General features: G+C 40.8%; 1 protein-coding gene across 6 annotated transcripts in view; it reads right to left on the bottom strand.

Annotated features, from left to right (window-relative positions):
• The window catches only part of NAXD (NAD(P)HX dehydratase), a 53379-nt gene that overhangs the window by 15944 nt on the left and 16307 nt on the right, over positions 1–21128 (bottom strand). For all 6 annotated transcript variants that reach the window (XM_065829650.2, XM_065829648.2, XM_071807306.1 and 3 more), the window contains one exon: positions 13983–14091. In XM_065829650.2, coding sequence (XP_065685722.1) covers positions 13983–14091 — 109 coding nt within the window. The remainder of the gene's footprint in view (positions 1–13982; positions 14092–21128) is intronic.

Genomic DNA, 21128 nt, shown 5'->3' with positions numbered 1-21128 from the left:
CATCTCCAATTAAAAAAAAAAAAATCCAAATCCGTATTGTCATTATAAAAATCTACCAGTAACTATGACACTAATTTCAGTTGCTTTTCTGATGATAGCCCCATTGTGGTATTTGAATTTATGTACAAACAAACATTCTGAGACAAGCTGTACATAAAACATGTCATTTCACTCGTGGTGCTGGAGGTTTTATACTTTCTAAGGAAAATCAAGTCAGCTCAGACAACAGACCATTTCAAAAGTGTTTTCCAGCAAGCAGCAACTCCCAGCAGCGCATCTGCACTTGTTCTCTCTCCTAACTGAGCAGTGGCAACAACTGATACTGAAGCTTTTTTAAATGAGCAATGTCTGACAGTCCTAAGTTTTTTGAATGTTGGTCATTACCAACCTGTCTTTGAAGCCAGAGAGTTTATCTTTCTCCTGTATAAGATAACAGAGAGGATGGTATTCATCCAGAAGTCTAGTTATTCTTTGAATGTTACTAAACTCTTCAGATTAGCTATTATATGGCACCGAGTTCCACAGGTTAGCAAGACATTATGTAAGGAATAAGGAAGCAGTTTTTAATTCATGTTCAGGGTATTGAACATACCTGTGTTCTTTTATTGTGGTCAAAATAAATACCACCCACCTTGCTTCCTGTAAATTAATTATGGCACATACATACCCTCACTAACTCATTCCTGCCTGATTCTGATTTTTTTTCCAATACCAGTAGAAATCTTTCCCTTCTATTTTTAAATGGATAATCAGAATTTAGCAGCATGCTTCAAGCCAACAGGACTTTTGTTTGTTTGGGCACCATTTGCGTGTTGCAAGTGTGAGACTGAAACACCACCCACACTGCCCCAAGCCTGAGGACTTGTCTCTACACACACCTGCAGTGACATCAGAAGCCATCACAGAATAAAAACCTTTCTGTGACTTACATTTGCTTACACAGGTCTTGGCTTGGGCTGTGCCACAGGCTGCTGAGTACCCATCCTTGTCTTGATCACAAGGGAACACCACAAGTCTTCTCTTATATTCAGCTTAAATAATTTTGAACCACTTGCAAGTTTTACACAACTCACACACCATTCAGCTACTAATAAATTATTCAAATTTATGAATAAGTATGTTTAACAGCTGTGCAAGAACAGAATCTCAAAATATACCTAGAAGTAGTTGTGACACACTGAAAACCAGAGAGCCTTACTTGTAAAGCTTTTAAGAAATTTATGAGACAGAGTAATTTCTTTATTCATTTATGCTAATCTGCACAGATGTGCAAAGCTCTGTTTTCCTTCACAGAAGCTGTAGTGCTCTGTCCCTGCTGTGTAAGTTCATTAACAATTATGCTTAATTTGACTCACTTGGTTATAAGAAAACAAGGCTGTGGATCTAGCAACCAAGTTCATGTTTGGTGGTTTTTTTCTCCCCCACCATATAAAATAAATGTTATACATCCAAAGGTCCAATGATTTTTGAACCATACTATGCTGTTCTGATTAGACACCATGCAGCACTGAGCACCCCAGAGGTTAGCGAGGTATTATGTAAGACAGCATTCAGATCATCCTCCCCAAATTTTTGAAGATACAAACACCATTTACTGCAACCCCATTTTCTAACGGGTATAAATTAGAATGTTTTTGTACTTTGGCAGCTTCATCAAACTCCTTCAGTACACTTAAAATTATTACTGCTCCACTTCCCACTAATATGAATCATCATTTCATTCTAGTATGCCAACTTTAGTAAGCCAGTCTTTCATAACACTTCATTCTTTAAAACCAAAAAAGATTTCCCCAATGGATTCCATAAGGAAGACTGAAGGAAGATACCAGATCTCAAGGTCCTTAACCTTCCCAGCTATTCACATGAATTCATTATGAGCAATCCATGTAACTAATTTTGACAAAGTTCTGTTCCTGAAACAGTTAAGGTTTGGCTGCTGCTGTTATTGTTTGGCTCCTTTTCATGTTGTCTCATAACTGTCATCTGGATTACTGGTTAGAATTTCTGCTTTTGTCTATATAGGCATCTTAACAACAGGCTAAATCTAGAATCCTGAAGATCCACTGTGCACCAAAAGAATTTGAGTGTAAGGAAAAAAAAAAAGGGTGGAAGTTAAAAAGCATGATAGTATACATACAGGTAAACGGCTTCTGGAAGGCTGCGTCACTGGTACACTCCAGAGAAAGAAGATGTTTTGTTCTAATAACATTGTAAGTTCCTACCTCTCCAGCACATCCTCCACAATCCCGAGACGTTTGACCTCTGCTCTGAAGCGACATCTCATCTAGCTAAGTAAAATCTACCAGCCAAGCTACTTTTATTGTTGTACCGAGTCTCTGAGGTATCAGTTTCTATTCTAACAGAGTGATCTTTGCCTTTTCTTTATCTCCTTATAAAACAAATAATCGGGGTATACCGTGTCCTTTGTCTTATCTGGAAAGCTCATTTTTGATAGGGAAAAACCAAAACAAACAAAAAACCCAACAAACACACACTACCACACACACAAACCAATCAGACCCGCTACCCTAATTGTTTTCCGTTCCTCTACCTTCCTTAAACGCAGAGAGAAACCACTTGGAGACACACAAGGGACCTTGGAAAAGTTCTGGGGAGGGAGGGGGTAATCTGGTAACTGTAATAAAGCAGTAACAGAGATAATAGAACCCCTTTAATACAACCACCCATTTGAAGGACACAACACTCACTGGAGAACCTCTGTTTCCTTTTGATTGTGGGCAGGGCCCATCCCACCTGCTGCCATTTAAAGGTCACCACTAGTGAGCAATTCATCCTGCCTTGCTTAGACACCGCGTTTAGGGTGGGATGAACCACCACCAGCCATAAGGTCTCTCCTCAGCTATCACAGAGGGAGCAGAGACACCTCACTGGTTTATTTTTAGACACAAAGGATTAGGTGAGATTAAGCCCACTTTCAAATAGTGTTACTGCAGATACTCCCTAAAAAAAAAAAAAAAAGGCATAAGAGGTGTTTACAGCAATAATGGACATGTCCTCTGTGTGGGATATTTTGTTCCTGGAGGCAAAAATGAATTTTCAGCTGAATCTGTATCTCCACAGTTGGCATGGACTTTCTTGGTTTAATACTTGCAGCATAGAAAAGAACCTTCACTATTAATTGCACAATGAACACAGCTCAGACTAACTCTACTTTTACACCAAAACCTATTTTAACTGTTTCTGATAGGACTCTATGTATCAGCAGGGACCATCTGTTCAGTTTTGACCCATGTAACAAATATTTATATGAGAAAGGATTTAGAAGAGAACAATGCCAATCAAAAATAGTAAGAAAAGTTACTAAGACAAGACCTGAAATCCAAACATTAATCACACAAGTGAACAGCAACACATACAGCTATCAATGATAAACCCAAGACATCACCCTTTCTCTGCCAATGGCATTTTGAATATTAAGATTTTGGACATTCTAGCTCCAAGATACCCCAATGGACTATCCTTCTGTGCACAGAATATATGATACTACAACAGAGGTGTGGTTCAGTTTGGTTCAGACCAAGGTAGGAGCGCTTCCTTCCCTTGATTCCTAATCACTCGAGGTCAATCAGAAACGAAGGACTGGTCTCATTGGGTAACATTGGCACTTGTGGTGAAGCAGAGAAAACAAGGAGGAGAGAGTGACACATTGCTGTCATCCAGCCTCTTGACCTACAACCACACTGATTGGCTGAGATATCAAAGACTGAATCCTTCCTCTGTGGCATTCACAGCCAGGCCCAAATTTCATTCTTCTTGACTTTCATGTCAAGAGCTCCAATAACAGGCGTTCAGGCAGTCTCTTGCTAGAGATATTCTGTTTTGTATGAGTTAGCTCACGGCATCTGAATGAGAAGAGGGAAACAAGATCCAGCCCTCTGTGATCAAAATCAGCAATAATGAACTGCAAAACTGCAGGACTCACACTAGAACAAATCTGTTAACAAGAGCTTTCTCTCCTAACAATTTGAGGCCAAAGTTTGAGTTTCTACCCTAATTAAGTCAAAGGGGAAATGACCTGGGATTCAGACATCCCATGAAGGTGCTGTATGGGACAACCACCCACACAGTTATAATTTGTTAGTGGCATCAAACAATTGGCATTTAGGAATGCCCAAAATAATATATCAGTGATTGCAATTTTTGGTGGAGGTGGCTGAGGGGAGAAGAGGCAGACGGGATGAAATTAACCTGACTCTATGCCCACTCTGCTCTTGAAATACAACATTTCCTGAAAAATCTTTGTTCTGTGACTGGGTATCCATCCCAGACATGTATGCAAGCAACCTACTCAGTAAGAACTGAAAAAGAAGTTGTGTCACACTAGAAACCAGTGTTCCATGTGGATCTGGTTAAAGGTAACACTGTACTGTAACTGGAAAAATTTACAAAGTAAAGGCAAAGAATTTATGTGTTTTAATGAATTCTTTTATTACGGTGGAAGCTATTCATTCAAATGAAATGCATTCATTTTAGTAGAAATCTGTGTTCTCTGTCCCAGTTTTCACATGGGAATTTTAAAATAGATTCCCCAAACCAAATTCCAATATTTGTTTTGAAACACAAAACAACAACAAAAACACCCCAAACAAACAAAAAACCAAACACAAACAAAAAACAAACCAGCACACACAAACCAAACCAACCAACCAAACAAAAAGAAACGAGCCAACCAACAAAAACTCCAAATGCCCAACACACTGAAACCGGAACAACACACACAAAATCTGAATCATTCAGGCTGGAAAGGACTGCAGGAGGAAGAAGCCTGGAAGAACAAATGGACAGGCTACTGCTGAAAGTGAGCACAGAAATGCAGAAAAGTGTGACATGATTTATCCGTTTGCTAGCCTGTGGCTGTGCTGAGAGACACAAGAGTCACCTGCACTCACACGGACATCCAGGACTCTTGCACACTTCCACAATTATTGCGGAAAAAGAGAACGGGTCCAGATGAGCCAGTCGAGACAATGACTGCAAAAAAACCAAACACCTAAGAGGGGAATGGGGGAAACACATGAGGGAGGAATAAATTGTTATGGATCTTCTAGGTACAGCCAAAGGATATCTCATTAGCCATGGCATAGAGTAGCTGCCCTGAGGCCGCAGGAGTAGAGAGCAGGTGGTGCACCCACGGTGAGCACCCACAGCCTGGACTTCTCCACCAAGCCCATGAGCGAGCAACCCTATTTACACATCCTTTATTAGTTCTATCACTACTTGTGTTCTTCCTGATGAACTGGTTTATCTATACAATAACTATGGCATTTAGTGTTTGCAAAGGGAAGAACTGGGAAATTAGACAGTGCTTCTAATAAAATATTTAATTTTCATGAAATAAACAAAAAATGCAATAGCATTGTATAAAAAGTGACATATATCGCACAATAGTAAATAATTTTAACTGAGGATGCATTAAATTGTCATCTTTCTATGCTTGCAAAGGAAAGACACTGCAGGCAGTTGCCTTTATTGACACCAGTAATGAACAGTGCATTTCCTAGGTCCCTTCAAGAGTCATGTCTTGGTCTGCTCTTGGCAAAATTCCTTACTCAAGCGCTCAAAAAGAAATTCAAGCTTCAGCATGCCACATTAATGGACAGCATAGACCACGATGACATCCAAATATTTTAGGAAGCGGCATAACCTTGCCTTCAGCCCACCAAAAGTGCATTCTACTGTAACCTGTGAATGCCAAGTATGTAATTGAATCTTCTGCTACATGTTCCAAAGTAAAGCTGAAATATTTTAGGAGAGCTGCTAAGCAGGTCAAGTCCTTTAAACAAGAGTTCTCTAAAACCTCAAACCCTACCTTCTGGAATGCTGGTTACATACTGGTGACTGACAGCACAGCTCAGCCCCACTGCTCCAGCCCGAGCTTCTGATGTGACAACACTGGATTGATCTGGGCTCCCGGCTGCCTAAGCTGGAGCTGCCAGACTCAAGGCAGCAAGAGTGACAAGCTTCTCATTTGGCAGAGATGTGCAAATGTGCATAACTTGGCATTGGTTACGTCTCACACAACCTTAAATAATCAAAAAGGAGTAGCAGCCCCTTTTAAAACGAACCCTCTCTTGAAAGCTAGGATCAGAAACTGCTGTTGAAATGCCCCTTTTAACTGCTTGTATTTTCCACATGGACACTGCTCTCCTCCAATAACCCTGAATCTATAGTTTTGCCTGGGACAGAGATATAAAAGGCAAAAAATAGTCAGAAATTTCCCTGTAAATGCTGCAGCTGGAAGCGCTTCTGCGCACCCTCCTCCTCAAGGTGCCCGGGAGGAACCAACAAGTTCGATCTCAACACAATGCAAACCAATTCCTACAAATAGGCACTGAAAACCCTAGGAAGCATTTCTGCATTCCTCGCTTTGAGCGTGGATAAATGCAGAGTTAGCAGGGACTCAGCTGCACAGAGGTCAGGCTGCAGCTCGGTGGTGGAGATGCTTGGAAAATGGGCTTGGCAAGCGTAAGTTTGTAATCTTGCACAGCTAGAGGTGGGCAAATATCCCAAGCTCAGGCTGTGCTCAAGGCTGCAGTCAGGGCTGGCAGGGGGGAGAAGCTTCCCTGAATAGAAAATGTTTGATACAGCAAGTTTTGAAAAATGTTAAAACTGGAGTTCCACTATTTGAGATTCTTCACATTAGAGCCATATTTTCAGTGGTTGGTTTGGTTTTTTTTATTTACCCACTGGTGGAAACACACAGTCAACTCTGAAACTTGCTTTCATTACCTTCCACAAACCAATACAAGAACTCATCCTCCTTTCAAAACCCAGCAACGTCAATCAAAATCACATACGAAATTACCACCACTCTTATTACTTGAATAAAGAGTCACATAACAGAGAGGAATATCCTTTCTTTGAAACAAATAGCTTCTTTATTTCATGGTTTATGCTCCATTCAATTTAACTGGGTCTTTTCTCTCTTAACTGTCATGCCACATGCTAGGCCCTGTTTTCCAAAACAGATTTTCAGGTGCACACAAAAATACTTCGTTTAAGTCAGGCAGAGGGTGAGAATGACTTTAAAGAGTACACCACTACATCATCAAACCCATTTAATGCTTTGGGAAATGTTAAAAGCTGGTGTTACAACCAACAGAGCTGAAGATGCTGTAGAAGACTGCTAATGTTTAAAAAAAGGGGGAGAATGATCCATTTGTAGATTCCCCTTTTGAGTTCAAAGTAGATCACTTGCTGTCAAACTCTGAGGAAAACTGCACCTAACAATTTAATATCTGCCTCGATCATATGCTAAATTCTTAAAGAAGTGGCATAATTGAAAGTAATGCCTGAATATAAAGAATACAAGAAAACAAAGTAAAATCCTCTGAAATGCTGTCTTACTTATGCAAAAAACCAGACCATTCCTCCTCAGTTATTCCCCGCCCCCCCCGTTTATGATCAACCAGACAGCACTTGAGAAGCTACAGTTATATACTTCTATCCCTAAATACATTCAAATCCATCTTAAGCAATAATCCTGTTTACTCCAAAGTGAAAGATCTAAATCAGAATAATTAAAGGCACCTTCTTATATCGTCTCATCCACTGAACGTTTGCACTCACAAACCAAAACCTACAAGGTTTCCAATTTATGGTTGATTATGTTAATGTTACATTTGGCTTAAGATACTCATGGTCAGCTGTTGGCATTTTGTCTTAAAATAAAACAAATAAACATAAACTTTAAGTGAACTCTGGAATTTATCACTGCCAATTTCTTTTTAGGGTTTCTGGCTGAATGATGCTCACAAAGAGTTGAAAAAGTATCCAGTTCCAGTGTTTTGTTTACAAATGCTTTTAAGTATCAAAATCAAATTAAACAACACTATACGCCTACACACAGAAAGCAAATAAACATCCCACTTCACTGTGAATGACTTTCATCAAGATCCATTACATATATTAAAAAATAAATTTTGCTTGCAAGCTGCATAAACCTGTCTTTAAGGTCCTGTTCGCATATTTTCAAACACTGTTTTTCTAATCAAGATACTTGTGAGGAAGCCACAGAATACTAATAGTTCTTAGCACAAGCAGCAATAGTTCTTAGTACAACCAAGAAGATCTCTCTGCCTCGAGTTGGCATTCCCAAGCTTCATCTGCACCAAGTACCAACATCACAGAGAAAGAACTGCATCTTGTCCCAGCAGCTGCCTCATCTTCAGTGAAGATGTACACAAATTCTGACTCTCATCAGGCTGTTTGAAAGCAAGGTGGCTTGCTCAGTAATAGAGCACTTTTTCACTGGGTACTACTTATGGTACAGACATCAATCCTGGAGATTGGGTAGAGGCTGAGAGAAGCACTAGAGTGCAGAGGAGGGCGATGAAGCTGGTGAGGGGTCTGGAGCACAAGTCTGATGAGGAGCGGCTGAGGGAACTGGGGCTGTTTAGCCTGGAGAAAAGGAGGCTGAGGGGAGACCTTATCGCTCTCTGCAATCACCTGAAAGGAGGTTGTAGCATGGAGGGGGCTGGTCTCTTCTCCCAAGTAGCAAGTGATAGGACGAGAAGAAATGGCCTCAAGTTGCACCAGGGGAGGTTTAGATTGGATATTAGGAAAAAGTTCTTCATTAAGAGGGTTGTGAAGCACTGGAACAGGCTGCTCAGGGAAGTGGTGAAGTCACCAGCCCTGGAGGGGTTTAAAAGGCATTTAGACGAGGATCTTAAGGACATGGTTTAGTGCTAGAGTTAGGTTATGGTTGGACTCAGTGATCCTGAGGGTCTCTTCCAAACAAGATGATTCTATGATTCTACAGTTTACACACACATTCTCAACAGTGGGTGCATGTACACACCCTCTGTTTTTTGCCTCTGCAGTATCACAGGCACAAGACCCCATCCACCTCACCTCCTCCTAGCTGAGCGCTGAGAGCAGCAAGTGGTGTGTCCTCACTGCTACTTCAGTTACCAATGAACTGCTGAATCCCCCCAGCAAGAACCTGCAGAGTACTTTCCAGAGGGTACAAGCAGGGCAGGAAGCAAATGCACCTGATCCACGCTGAAGAATTAAGCTTCTTGTAAATAATTTTTCTGCTATCTTGAGTTGACACGAGCAGTGATTCCAAAGAGTAACACACAGAATCATAAAATGGTTTGGGTTGGAATGGCCCTTGAAGATCATCTAGTTCAAGTCACCCAGCACAGGCAGGGACACCTTCCACCAAACCAGGTTGCTCAAAGCCCCATCCAGCCTGGCCTTGAACACTTCCTGGGATGTAACATCCACAACTTCTCTGCACAACCTGCTCCAGTGCCTCATCACCCTGTTGTTCATATTCGTGTATGGTAGTAGGTACCACAGACAATTATCTACCAACTGCAGCATTAGCCTGCTATGCTTCTCAAGTGTCTTACACTTGGTACACACTGAACCTGGAGGTTGTTGAAATATCAAGAGGAAAATACTTCTCAAGGTCCACTGCAGCAGATTTGGCTTTAACAGATTGCTACGACCACAAAAGGTAGTCCTCTTGATCTTGCAAAAGCTAGTGCAGATAATGTACTGAAGCACCTGGTCCCGTTCTCACCATTTATTAAGGCTGTGAAAGTGTTGCCTAAATCCTCAAAGCAGGAGGCTTCACAGGGGGCAAGTAATCCAACTAACCAAAAGCAAACACAGAAAGGCTGATACCTCAGTTGAAACTGAACCAAGAACCCATTTGAAAGAGAAAATTTCAAACGGGCTCTCTGTGGGCACACTTGATGCAGGTAATCCATAACAAGGACCCAAACCTCTCCCAGCCTTTGCGAGACGTTTAACTACAGCCAAGACGTTTCCACACAACCTTGAGATGACAACACTATGGGTGGAAAATGAGACTTCTGAAATTTATATCCCAACAGATAGCAGGGATCTTTAAGGGCAAATGACTGGCTGAGGGTAGCACTGCAATGCAAGGAGGTTGGGGAAAGAGAAACAGCAACAGGCATAAATGGCAGCTAGGCAGGGCCTGAGCCAAAAGAACAACCCAGGCTAGTACTGAGGATGTTTTCTTGGAGCTAAAACAAAGACTGAGAATTGAGCAAGAGGAACAAGTGTGTGGTTTGAGGACCCGGTTGATTTTACCACGTAATCTGAGTTACACAGTGCCATTCTTGCTATTAATCATTACCTCTCTTCCAGAAAGGAAGCAAGCATGCTCTGCTGAGAACAGCAATCTAACCCTGCTGCTGCAAAATGAAACACAGCAAGAATGGAGTGGCAGGGTCCAGAATTTGGTGCTACCACTTCAGGGAGTGAGGCAAGGAGCCCAGCGACAAACAAAAATGATTCCAACGTCAAAGTCTTACTTCAGTTAAGGACAGGGCTCTTTGCAAGGATCAATGCTTTTCTTTACCCAATCCCAACAGTAACTACCATTCCACCAACAATTCTGCATCAGTCCATTTGACCACAAAGCCAGTTAATGTATCCATTAAAGATTCACCTAACTCAGAAGCAGAACATTTGACGGGAACACCATATTCATGCCAGAAAGGGAAAGGACATGACAAGAGTCTGGATAAAGGCCAGAGCTAAGCCTGTAACTGCTAGGTGGCAGCAGGATGCAGAACATCCCGGAGGATTAGGCAGCATCGTCTCCTCTCCCAGAGGGGTATGCAAGGAATTCAATATTCTTTCCAAACTCCTCTCATGAGCTGCACTCATCACCCTGCAGCAAAGGAACTTGGTTCTCTCACAAACCTGAGGAACAGCTCTTGAAGGTACAGGCAGGAATTCCCCTACTTCCAAGCCTCAGGCTGTAAGAAAAATCAGGTCAGAATAAGACCAGAAGTGCAAACATCCCTGAAATGGCTGAATGAAAAATGCTGTGGTGGATGGATAAGATAGGGACACAGAATTGCTGCTGTGTGAACAAGAGGAGAACATCCAATAGCTTTGGAAATACGCTGCTTCTAAGTGCTGGCAGAGGACAGTCGTAGAGACCTTGGTCTTGCTTCCATGTGGCAGCTAAACTTTTTCTGAAGAGAGTCTAAATCACCACCAGCAGCATATCAGCTGAGGTGAACTCAGGGAGGTAATGGTACTGTCATCTCTGGCCAGAATCCATCGTGGACACTGAAAGGGAAAAACTGGCCTGATGTGGCCTGCAAGGCAGCTGGCTGTGGTGGCCAAGTTCCACACCAGACGTGCTAACAGCATTTTGGAAATCTGAAGCAGAATGGGGAGCAGAGATGCTTCAATCTGCAAACTCCAGAGCTGAGTAGTGGAGAAGAAACATGGGTTTGTTCCTTTCTTTTGAAGAGAAATAGCCTGGATGGCTTATTTGCTCCAGAGTTGGAGAGTCTAACCAGGCCAAGACTAGAATCATCACATCTACATAGGATCCAGTTGCGCAGGTATTAGCACACAATAAATGCTTTCCCTAGGCCATTTTTCTGAAACTGTACCCCCTGGTCCTGCAAACACATGGCTAGAAAGCTGTGACAGAGCACCAGCCCTCACCCAGGCAACTGAGGAACAGTATGTGAGGGTTTTGACACAGACTCACACAAGTGCCATATGAGAAGAGGATGTAACTTGTGGCTTCTTGTAACAGTACTTGTAAGTGGAATTACAGCCACATGAGACAATCACAGGAAGCCAGTAAGTACATGTTCAAAGAGTATCACTATGCTCTCAAGAAAAAAAATAAAAGGAAACTGACTATAAGGTGCTGCTTTTCCAACAGGCTGTTGAAAGGAGCTGAAATGCCACAGTGCACACACCGCAGACATTCAGCATGAGGGAGACAGGTGACACAGTAAAGATGCTGAGGAAGTAAAGCATTCTTTGTTCCCGAGAGAGAAGACACACTATCTGGTCAACAAGTCCTCAGGCTGTTCCACCATAAAACACTGTCCACAGGCTGTATACCAGAAATTTCAGTTTACTGCATTACTATCTGAATTTCTCAACGTTCAGAAGAGTGAAGCAGCGCAAACACATGACCGTTTGGACAAGCACACTCATTGGCAATGTGCAGGCACAACACTGACAAGAACTGACATTAGACCAGCATCAGAGAGGTGACGGACCACTACGCCTCAGCACTTTAATGGGGCAGCAGGAGGAAGAGGAGGGGGAGCTCTCTCCCATCGCCCCTGCCACTCCAATACAAAATGCTGACCAGAAATTAGACACTGATCTAACATCTCAGCCTTCTATTCATATGACAGCATGCTGAGCTTAGCTTCAAGGGAAAACAGAAAATTATATACCAAGCCAGCCTCCTATAAAAGTTTAAAATACCAATGCTATCAATACTGGCTTTTTTTTCTTGAAGGTGAAGAGTGATACAAAGATTAAAATTCACTGCTGAAGAAAGAGGAAGACTCAGCCTTTCCCCAGCACAGAGGAGCACCAGTCTTCCTCAAGTAGGCAACCAGCATTCACTTGTCCCAAATTACCTATTAAAAAATCACCACTGGGTAACTAATGAACACTTACATAATTACAGTGAAGACAAAGAACTTGAACTTTAATGTGACTTGAAGTTAATAAGCTCAGATCCATGGCTCATGTGAACACGGCCTGAGATTCTAGCATGAAGGAACTTCCAAACGCCTTGTCTTTGTTGCCTACTCAGTTTCTTTTAGCTAGCTCACACAGAACAGCCAGGCTGAAGTAAAAGCATGCTTGTAATTCACTAAAAAAATCAAAATTGTTTTTAGCAATGATGAAAAAATAGATACCATCAAGGAATCTTCCAGATACTTCCGTAATAAACACATTGACAGGTATTTATAAAACCCAGATGGAATTCTGATATAAAAGAAGCTTATGTTAGATGTCTTAGATATTCTAAATGAATTCTTATTTTCTTTTGTTTAAAATTGTTTTCATTTAGAAAATAAAAAATTGTTTAAAAACCAAGAAAAAAATCATTGCCCCAAATTTTTTTCTGTAAAAAAAAACTGTGAAAAAAACTTTTAAAAAAAGAATAAATTCTGTTGAAATTTTTCATTCAGAATAGAATTCAATTTCTTGATCAGCTGTAATAAATGTATCTTTTATTTCTTTCTGAATTCACGCTCTGTATTAGTTTTGCACCTCTATATCATAAACCAAACTTTTTTGGAAACAAAAGGAAAATTAAAGCAGCAAAAAGTGCCAGCAGCAACTTTCTCTAACAAAAGCCTAACAAAACAAGCCTCCATAGCTCTCAGGATATTCTAAACTGCTTGGATAGTGTGGTCTCCAGTCTCTTGCCTCCCCTGTTTTGCAATTCCCTTGTGCAACTGTCAACTTTTGTGTAAATTATATTAATTCCACTTGTTAGTACCATTGATTAATTCCGTAACGCTTCTCAGGAAACAAAAAAGTGTACAAAATCAGATTGATATTGGACTAAAAGATATACTTTGAATGTACAAAGATGTGTTGACAATAATACAACCCATCATCTGGAAGATGATGTAAGTACATACTACTTAGAGTACAGAACTATCTAAGCTCCTGTTTTCAGGTCTCCACTAAGGTTTGACAAAAAACAAGATTACCTCTTTATCCAGAGTAGAAATCTGCAGCATTTTATAATTAAGAGTATCACTTCTTATGGCAAGGGGACACAGACCCTGTTCTTTGGTACCTCTTGATACAAATTGTCAAATGCTGTTCTGAAAATTCGGAGCTCAAATCCACATTTATATTCTTACAGTACAGGTGCTCTGCATCAATGAAAATGCAGAGCCCTTTTTCTAGAGATGTCAAAATCTATTTCTTAATTAGCAACTTTCACAATCAAAACAAAAGCAAATCAAAACAACATATGGGTGCCTAAAATTCTAAGTGATACTTGCAGTTTAATAATGAAGACCATGACTAACAGCTGTAATTTTCAGTCAACAATATTTTATTAAATTTGTTATTTAGTAACTCTATCAAAACCACTTGTGTAATAATGTAAAGGACAGGAAATTGGTTAATAAAATTCAACATAAAGACACAGAATAAAACATCAATATGCACATTACCTTAGCGTTCTCAAGTAGAACTTCATCTCTACCTAAGCCAGGTCCTATGACAACTGAGTGCAGTCGGGGTAACCACTTTTCCACCTCATGGACAGCATTGGGACTATCACTAAATGGAATTGGGAACAAAAGACAAGTTTAAAAAGGCTTCATTTTAGTATGCTCAGAATCTGAGTAGAAGATGCAAGATAGAAAGAGATATTTCCTATCTTGAGTGTCAGGCAACTTTATCCTTCACACTACCAAAAATCTGTGACCCAAGAAATAAGGAATGGTTGTCCAAATAGCAAAAATGAAACATTTATCTCAATTTCTTTCTCAGGGGATACCAAATTAAAATGAGGAAGATAATTGCAAGTTCCACTACAGTTGTTACAAAATAATAAAAATCATTTTAAAAAAGCAGGAAACCAAGAATTCTTACATTCTGTCATAATTCTCTACTTAACGCTTCTTTGCAGAGATTATACCTCGGAGAGAGATCTATCATCTTGCAGGTATACACTGCAGCTTGCTGGAAATGATGCAATTATTTATTATGCTGCATGGCAAAATGATAAAATCTACTCATATGCTTTTTTGGCAGTTGCTTCATAAGCATTTGTTCCAACTGAATTATGGCCAAACTGTCCCCTTTCCCCAAAAGGCAACAGGAGAATCAAGCTATTCAGCGAGGGTATTATCTGCTCGCAATGCTTAAGATTTCTGTAACATTCGGGTTTTGTCTACATTGGAAAAATTATGAGCAAATCCACTGCCAAATATAGCTGACACAATACAGCATTCAGCCACTGACCAGAACTATTTATTTTGTTCTGATCAGTTTTGTTGTGTAAATAGGTCAGAATATTTTGAAAGTGCTGCCCAACAATGTCAGTTAATCCTTACTGACAGTTCAGAGGGAAAATTTATCCTCCCTCCCTCCCCACCTCTGTCATAAATGATGACAATAAATGAACATTTTACCTGAAACACAGGGAATAAAGCTCCCTACAGGCTAAGCAAGGGGGTACTATTTGGTAGTATCACACAGAATATTTTGAGCTTGCAATACTTCAACAAAGCTCTATTATTACGGATGAAAGCCTGTGTGTGTTTTTCACAACCAACAGCTGTCCGGACGGGACACACCGCTTGGGAACGAGTGCTTAGCTCACGTCTGGCAGCATCAGCAAATTCCACCACAATTTCTGCGAGTGCCAGGCGGGAGCCCGAAGCTTTTGCAGCTGGACCAAGCGAGGCTGGAGCGCGTCAAGGGACGCCGTGCCTCCCGTCTGCCCCTCCGCCCGCAGGAGCTGCTCCAGAAATCCCCAAAGGCGCCCGCTGCTGACAACACACAATGGCTCTGCCAAAACAAGGCTGTGGGGTGGGAGCAATGACCCTGCTGCAAGGGCAAGGGAGACGAGGAACCACGTGAGGACATGATCAGTGTCCCTGAAGTGGTCGCCCGCTCAGCAAGCCGAAGCTGAATTTCCATTTGAATCATGCAGCTCCCTCTCTTCTCCTGCTCACAAGGAAATGGTCAGAGATTGAGAACGGCCGAACAGCTCACCGGGGTTTTTTTTTGCCAGCTATCAGTTTATGATGTAGATACAGGCTGGAAATAAAAATGATCAAAGAAATATTTAAAGCACTGTTTAAAAAAACCCCAGTTCTTTTATATGTGGTATGTTGACCGTGTGAAAAACTGTCTGCAAACTAAGCCAATAAAACATCACCATTTCTGAATGCAGATCGCTTTTCTATTTACACACTGAAATGGATTTTATCTCTAGAAGAGCAATACATATCTCAAATATATATTTCTCAAATAAGTATCTCACATATATCTATATATCATACAGATATAAGAATACAGCTGTATATAAGCATGTTTGAATGGATCAGATTCAAAATACCTTTGGACAGTAGAAGCAAATACCTTAAATAAATGTTCCATTCAATATAAGCTAAGGACAGACCCATACACAGTACCATAATTGCTCTGGTCTTTTAGAAATATCTCATGCAAATAATCTCAAGGTAGAAAGTTTGCCAATTTATTGGTATTCAGGATTGAAATAAGATCATTTTGTCTCAAATCAAATTGATAATGTGCACTCTTCTAAACAAAGACATCTCTCGAGAAATGAAGAGTCCAACATTAAGCCACTCCCACTCACTTTGCCTCTGGTAATAATAAAAACCTACTGTAGAGCTTTTTATCTTCAAAGCATTTTACAAACATTTCGCTCACATAACTCCTTTGTAACTTCACATCAAGACGTAACCCAAGGCATATGAAGGGCCAAGAGATTTAAAATGGTGATAATGACTATTACATTGCAAAATCAGCTGTAAAAAGAAAAGAAAGCAGAACAAGTACAAGTACTTTCATAAAGAAAGCAGAACAAGTACTGCCTCAGAGAAGCATCATGCCAACCTCCCTTTAAGACACTGGATGTTCACAAGAGCTGTAGTTACGCAGCTAAGGACACCTTAGAAATATCCTTTATCTACAGCTTCACTGAACATGGAAGGGCTACTGTGTCATCTTACAGTTTATTCCCACACGCAGACACCAAAGCAGCAGCATTTTAAAGCTGACAGGGTACAAACGTTCAACACGTAACTTTCTTCAGGAAGGGCGATCACCTTGAATGTTCCTGACTATGGGATTCAGCACAAAGACAGAAACAGACTCTTCCAGCTCTTAACAGCTACAGCCTACACACAACATTTAAACCTGCCCAGAAGAGTTCTCTGACACCGAGGCCAGCTGCGCTCTACACCCTCAGGCAGAACCCCTGGACCACAGCAGTTCCTCTCCAGGGGAAGAAGTTGTTGGGAAAGGCTGGTTGGCATGGGCCAAAAACCTTGCCAAGGACCATTTGGATCATTTGCCAGTACAGATCATCACGTTTGAGTACCTGGGAATAAATATTCCTTGGCAGTGTCTACTTTTCTAGAAAACCCCATGTGTGTTCTTCTTTGTCTGTCAATCCAAACCAGGAGAAAAAAAATACTTTGGAGGCACCAGTGCAGAAGTCAGGTCCTCAGCTGTTTGCTGTGTACTACGCTCACACAAATAATGTTGTTAACTTCCTTCGTCCCTTCACACCAATTTCTCTGCCTGATTACTAACCTGATTTCAAACCTCTCCATTTAATTATCACCTCCGCTGCCCAAGACACGCATGCACAATTGAAATTAGCACTGTATTAAAAAAAAAAAAATATATCTAGAAAAGCATGAGGTATGAAGAACAAGACACAATCTTCAGGCTTTGACAGAAAAGGACCACGTAAGCAAGAATCAGTGTTGCCTTCAGAGGTTTAGAGCCTTACAATACATGACTTGGCTTTTTTCCAAAACAGGAATCACAAGGCAATACCCCTATGTTAAAGCACAAAGCTTATATTAAGAGGAGTCAGAAAATCTTTCGCAAGGCCAAGAGAAAACAGCATTTGAATTTCTGAGAAGAGGGTAACAACCTCTGAGAGAGCCTTTGATTAAATGAACATCAGGGATTTCCCAAAATAAGGCAAGCTTTTTTGGAAGGTGATGGGGCAAGAGTCTGGGACACAGCCTGGTTTTCCCATAATTTGAAAATACGAACTCTGCACCATAAACACACACAACAGGAATACTTTTGGAAGCTGAATCCAAGCAGTAAAACCTGTAAACATGGAAAGTGAGCTACAGTATCATTGTGCAGATGTGCGAAATTAAAGATTTTGGTGACAGACCACAGCTGTAGATCTGCAGGGAATGAACAGATCAAACAGTTACTTCATTTCCAGTTAACCACTACGTGTTATGTGACATGTTATCAAATGCCATTCTGATGAAAATCTAGCCTACGACAGCTCATTGTTGCTCAGTTGAGCAACCAACCAACATCCCTCCAAGCGCCAAAAGCTTCCTCAAAGATTGGAAAGCAAACGACAAAGCTCTGACTGCAGACAGGAAAGAACTATCACCGGGCAAACATGTCAACAGCAACTGCCAAGACAACAGAATCATTAATAAGGAAAACTGAATGAGCTTCTGTAACTTGTTTCATATGTGTTAAGTTTACTAGGTAAGAAAGAGTGTAAAGCTAAGGTCAACAATCGATCAACTTTACGCATTGTCCATTAGTCAAAGCAAATCTGTACAAATAAGCAAGGGCAGAGAGTCTCACAGGGAGGCACACTATGAAAAAGGACCCCACAGATGTTTACCTGATCAGCCTTCCTCGGCTATTAGTGAGAGCTAGGGGACAGAGACACAAAGCTTTGCTCCACAGAGGCTGACAAGACTCTGATTTTTTGGAAAGACAGACAAAACAGCCTTGTCATCTGACTTCCTTGAAGCTCCTGTGTAGACAGGGCCAAGGTACGGTGCTCAGCACCTTGCACATTTATCTTTTTGCTCTTTTCTCTGCCTCCGGAACATATTGATAAAAGTAATTTCCATGGCAATATCTGTAAAGATTCTTCAAATTAAGCAGCAACAAGTCTCTGAAATAGTGAGGACAAAATTGTGAATTACTGGTAGCCTTAGATATTTTCTGCTAAATCAAAATCAATATGCCCTGAAAAAATTCCTCTTGTCTTGCCACCTCAATTATTTTTGCACACAGTAGCAGCACTGCTTTGGTTATAGTGCTCCTGGCAGTAACTGCTGGATTCAGCACTGTGTAGTCTCACTGTTGCCTTTTAATGCACCAATTCGGTGTCTCTTACAATAACTTTTAAAAAGCTAATTTAGAAAATAAAAACTGTAAGTCAAAACTTTTTGCTCTCCAGGACTCTCCTCTATTTCACTATCACACAATACAAATTGACATAAGACAAAGTCCTGTAGATCTTCGATCTTGGTGAAAGCTTGAATGTAATAACCTATCCAAAAGCAATAAAGAGCCTGAAAAAAAATCGTGGCTACTGCCCTAATATCACCCACAGTTTCTAAACATCTTTCAGAGCACTTTGTAACAGGTATTTGACAGATGCCATCTGCCTGAAAGCCAGCTCTAGGCTGGTCACTGCCCTGAGTGGGAGGACACTTGACAGCTGGGACCTGGAACACAACTCGCATGCCCAGCCCTCCAAAAAAAGCAGATTTTGCTGTACACTGCATTTTGTTCAAAGACTGGCTTTCACCAAATGATCAAAATCCACCAAAGCAATAGTTTTACATTATTACAGAAACTTCTAAACACAGCAGCTTTCCTCATGCAGGATGAATGACAGTTACTGTCTCTGCTTTCTAGAGGAGGGAAAGGAAAAACGATGATAAGGTGCAGCCTTGTCAAATTTTACATAGAAACAAGAAAACGTGAAGTCAGTATAGGTGTAACCAGGAGCTACAGAAATAGTAGATAAGCATGCGTGACAGTGCAGACAGGAGGCAGCAGGACCGCAGCTTTTCACATGTCTTTTAGGCAGAGCTGGAGCCACCTTAGTGATCAGAGATGTGGTTTGGACATCACAAAACGCCAATCAATGGGACCTCCTGATAGAGGAGGACATGGGACACAAGCAAAAGGTGCTGTCACCTGATGAACTGTACAGCTCCTTGCTGGAGAGCGTATTTTTCAAATTCTGCTCATTATCGGTGCACGCTTGATGTGACTGAAGCAACTCCAAATGCACTGAAATGCACCATTGCAAAAGTCTTGTTACGTAAACTCAGGCAAAGCCACTTTAAGCGGGCAGTTTCCAAAGCCAACCCAGAGTCTTATCTTCAAAGATGGGAAAAAAGTCTCTGATCTAAGGATGAAAGAGTTTCAGTTTTGTTTGTCCAAGCACTGCAGGTAATTATGTTAATGTGAATCAAATGTTAGACCTGCTGACATTTAGATCCTGTCATGTTATACAGTACATCAAAAGAGCAAAAGACGGGACATAATGTGTAGCTCTAGAATTTAAGTAGTTATCTCAGAAAGCTAATTATTAACTATTGTGGCAAACCTCAGGTGAGGCCATTATTGGAAACTGGGTAAATAGGATAGGGAAAGAGATTATTCTGGAAAGGTTAGGTCAAAAGAATTAAAGGCAAAACAAAGAAGTTCAAAAAATATTTGAGCATAAAATTAAAACTATAAAGAGTAGCTGTATTTGTTAATGTTTAAGTCATCATTCTTGTAAATTAATTCCAAATTTCCAGAAGCCTGAGGCAGCCTCTTTCGGCCTCATGAACAGAACTGGAAATAACTTATTCTAGAAAAGATCAGTGATCCCATTATCAACCCACGGGTCTCACCAAGCACCTCAATCAGGTAGAGCAAATATCAGTGACAACACAGTGGCATGAACTTGGCTGGATGCAATTAGAGACCACAAAGAGATACACTTAGTAAATTCAGATTAGTATATTAAAATGCCCACAAAATAGTTTTGAAGACAAAATGGTCATTTTCTCCTACCAGGCTGTTGAAAGATATTTCAGTAGTGTTTTATCTGCAAATGCTGGGTAGACAATGCCTATTTGCCTGCTACAATCTGACTAAATTACAGGGAAGAAAATGAAAGAACAACAAAGACCCTAATGAGAGAGGGATTGAATACTATGCAAATCAAAAGGTCCTTTTCAGCTATTGAATAAGTTAACTTAGACACCAGAAGTGAACCTGCTAGGCCTCATCTGAATATTAACAACACAGCAGTAAGAACAGCAGCCCATCATCCAGGAGAAGCGCTGGTGTCACAAGTTCACAGCACGAGGTTGCTCTTCATACACAGATATCACAGTCTTTACTTGCTCCATATTCTACCTTCAAGGCATCCAGACTGTGAATGACCTTTAAAGTACACATTTAGAAAAAAATGCCGTATTTACCATGTTGCGGTTTTTATATCATTATAACAATGACAAAAACCCAAAATGTTTTCCGCAGCTGCTACCTGGACACCAGACTCGCATTGAGATATCAGATCTTCTTTTTCTTTAGGAATGGGATTGTCAACATGCTATAGACATCAGAGCAAACAAAACCCTCTTTAATATGCATTATACAAACAGGGTCATTTCTCTTACACAGAGCAGAGCCTCTCACACCCTGTGACAAAGAGCCCCAAAGGAGAAGCTATTGCTTGACTGTTTTCGGAGATTTCTCACACAGACATGACAACACCACTCAAGGTCAACCTTACCTAGCCTTGTAAAGGTACCACAGGTATC

This window comes from Patagioenas fasciata, chromosome 1, assembly GCF_037038585.1.
Source record: "Patagioenas fasciata isolate bPatFas1 chromosome 1, bPatFas1.hap1, whole genome shotgun sequence".
Taxonomy (NCBI): domain Eukaryota; kingdom Metazoa; phylum Chordata; class Aves; order Columbiformes; family Columbidae; genus Patagioenas; species Patagioenas fasciata.
This window is presented reverse-complemented; position numbering and strand designations above follow the sequence as displayed.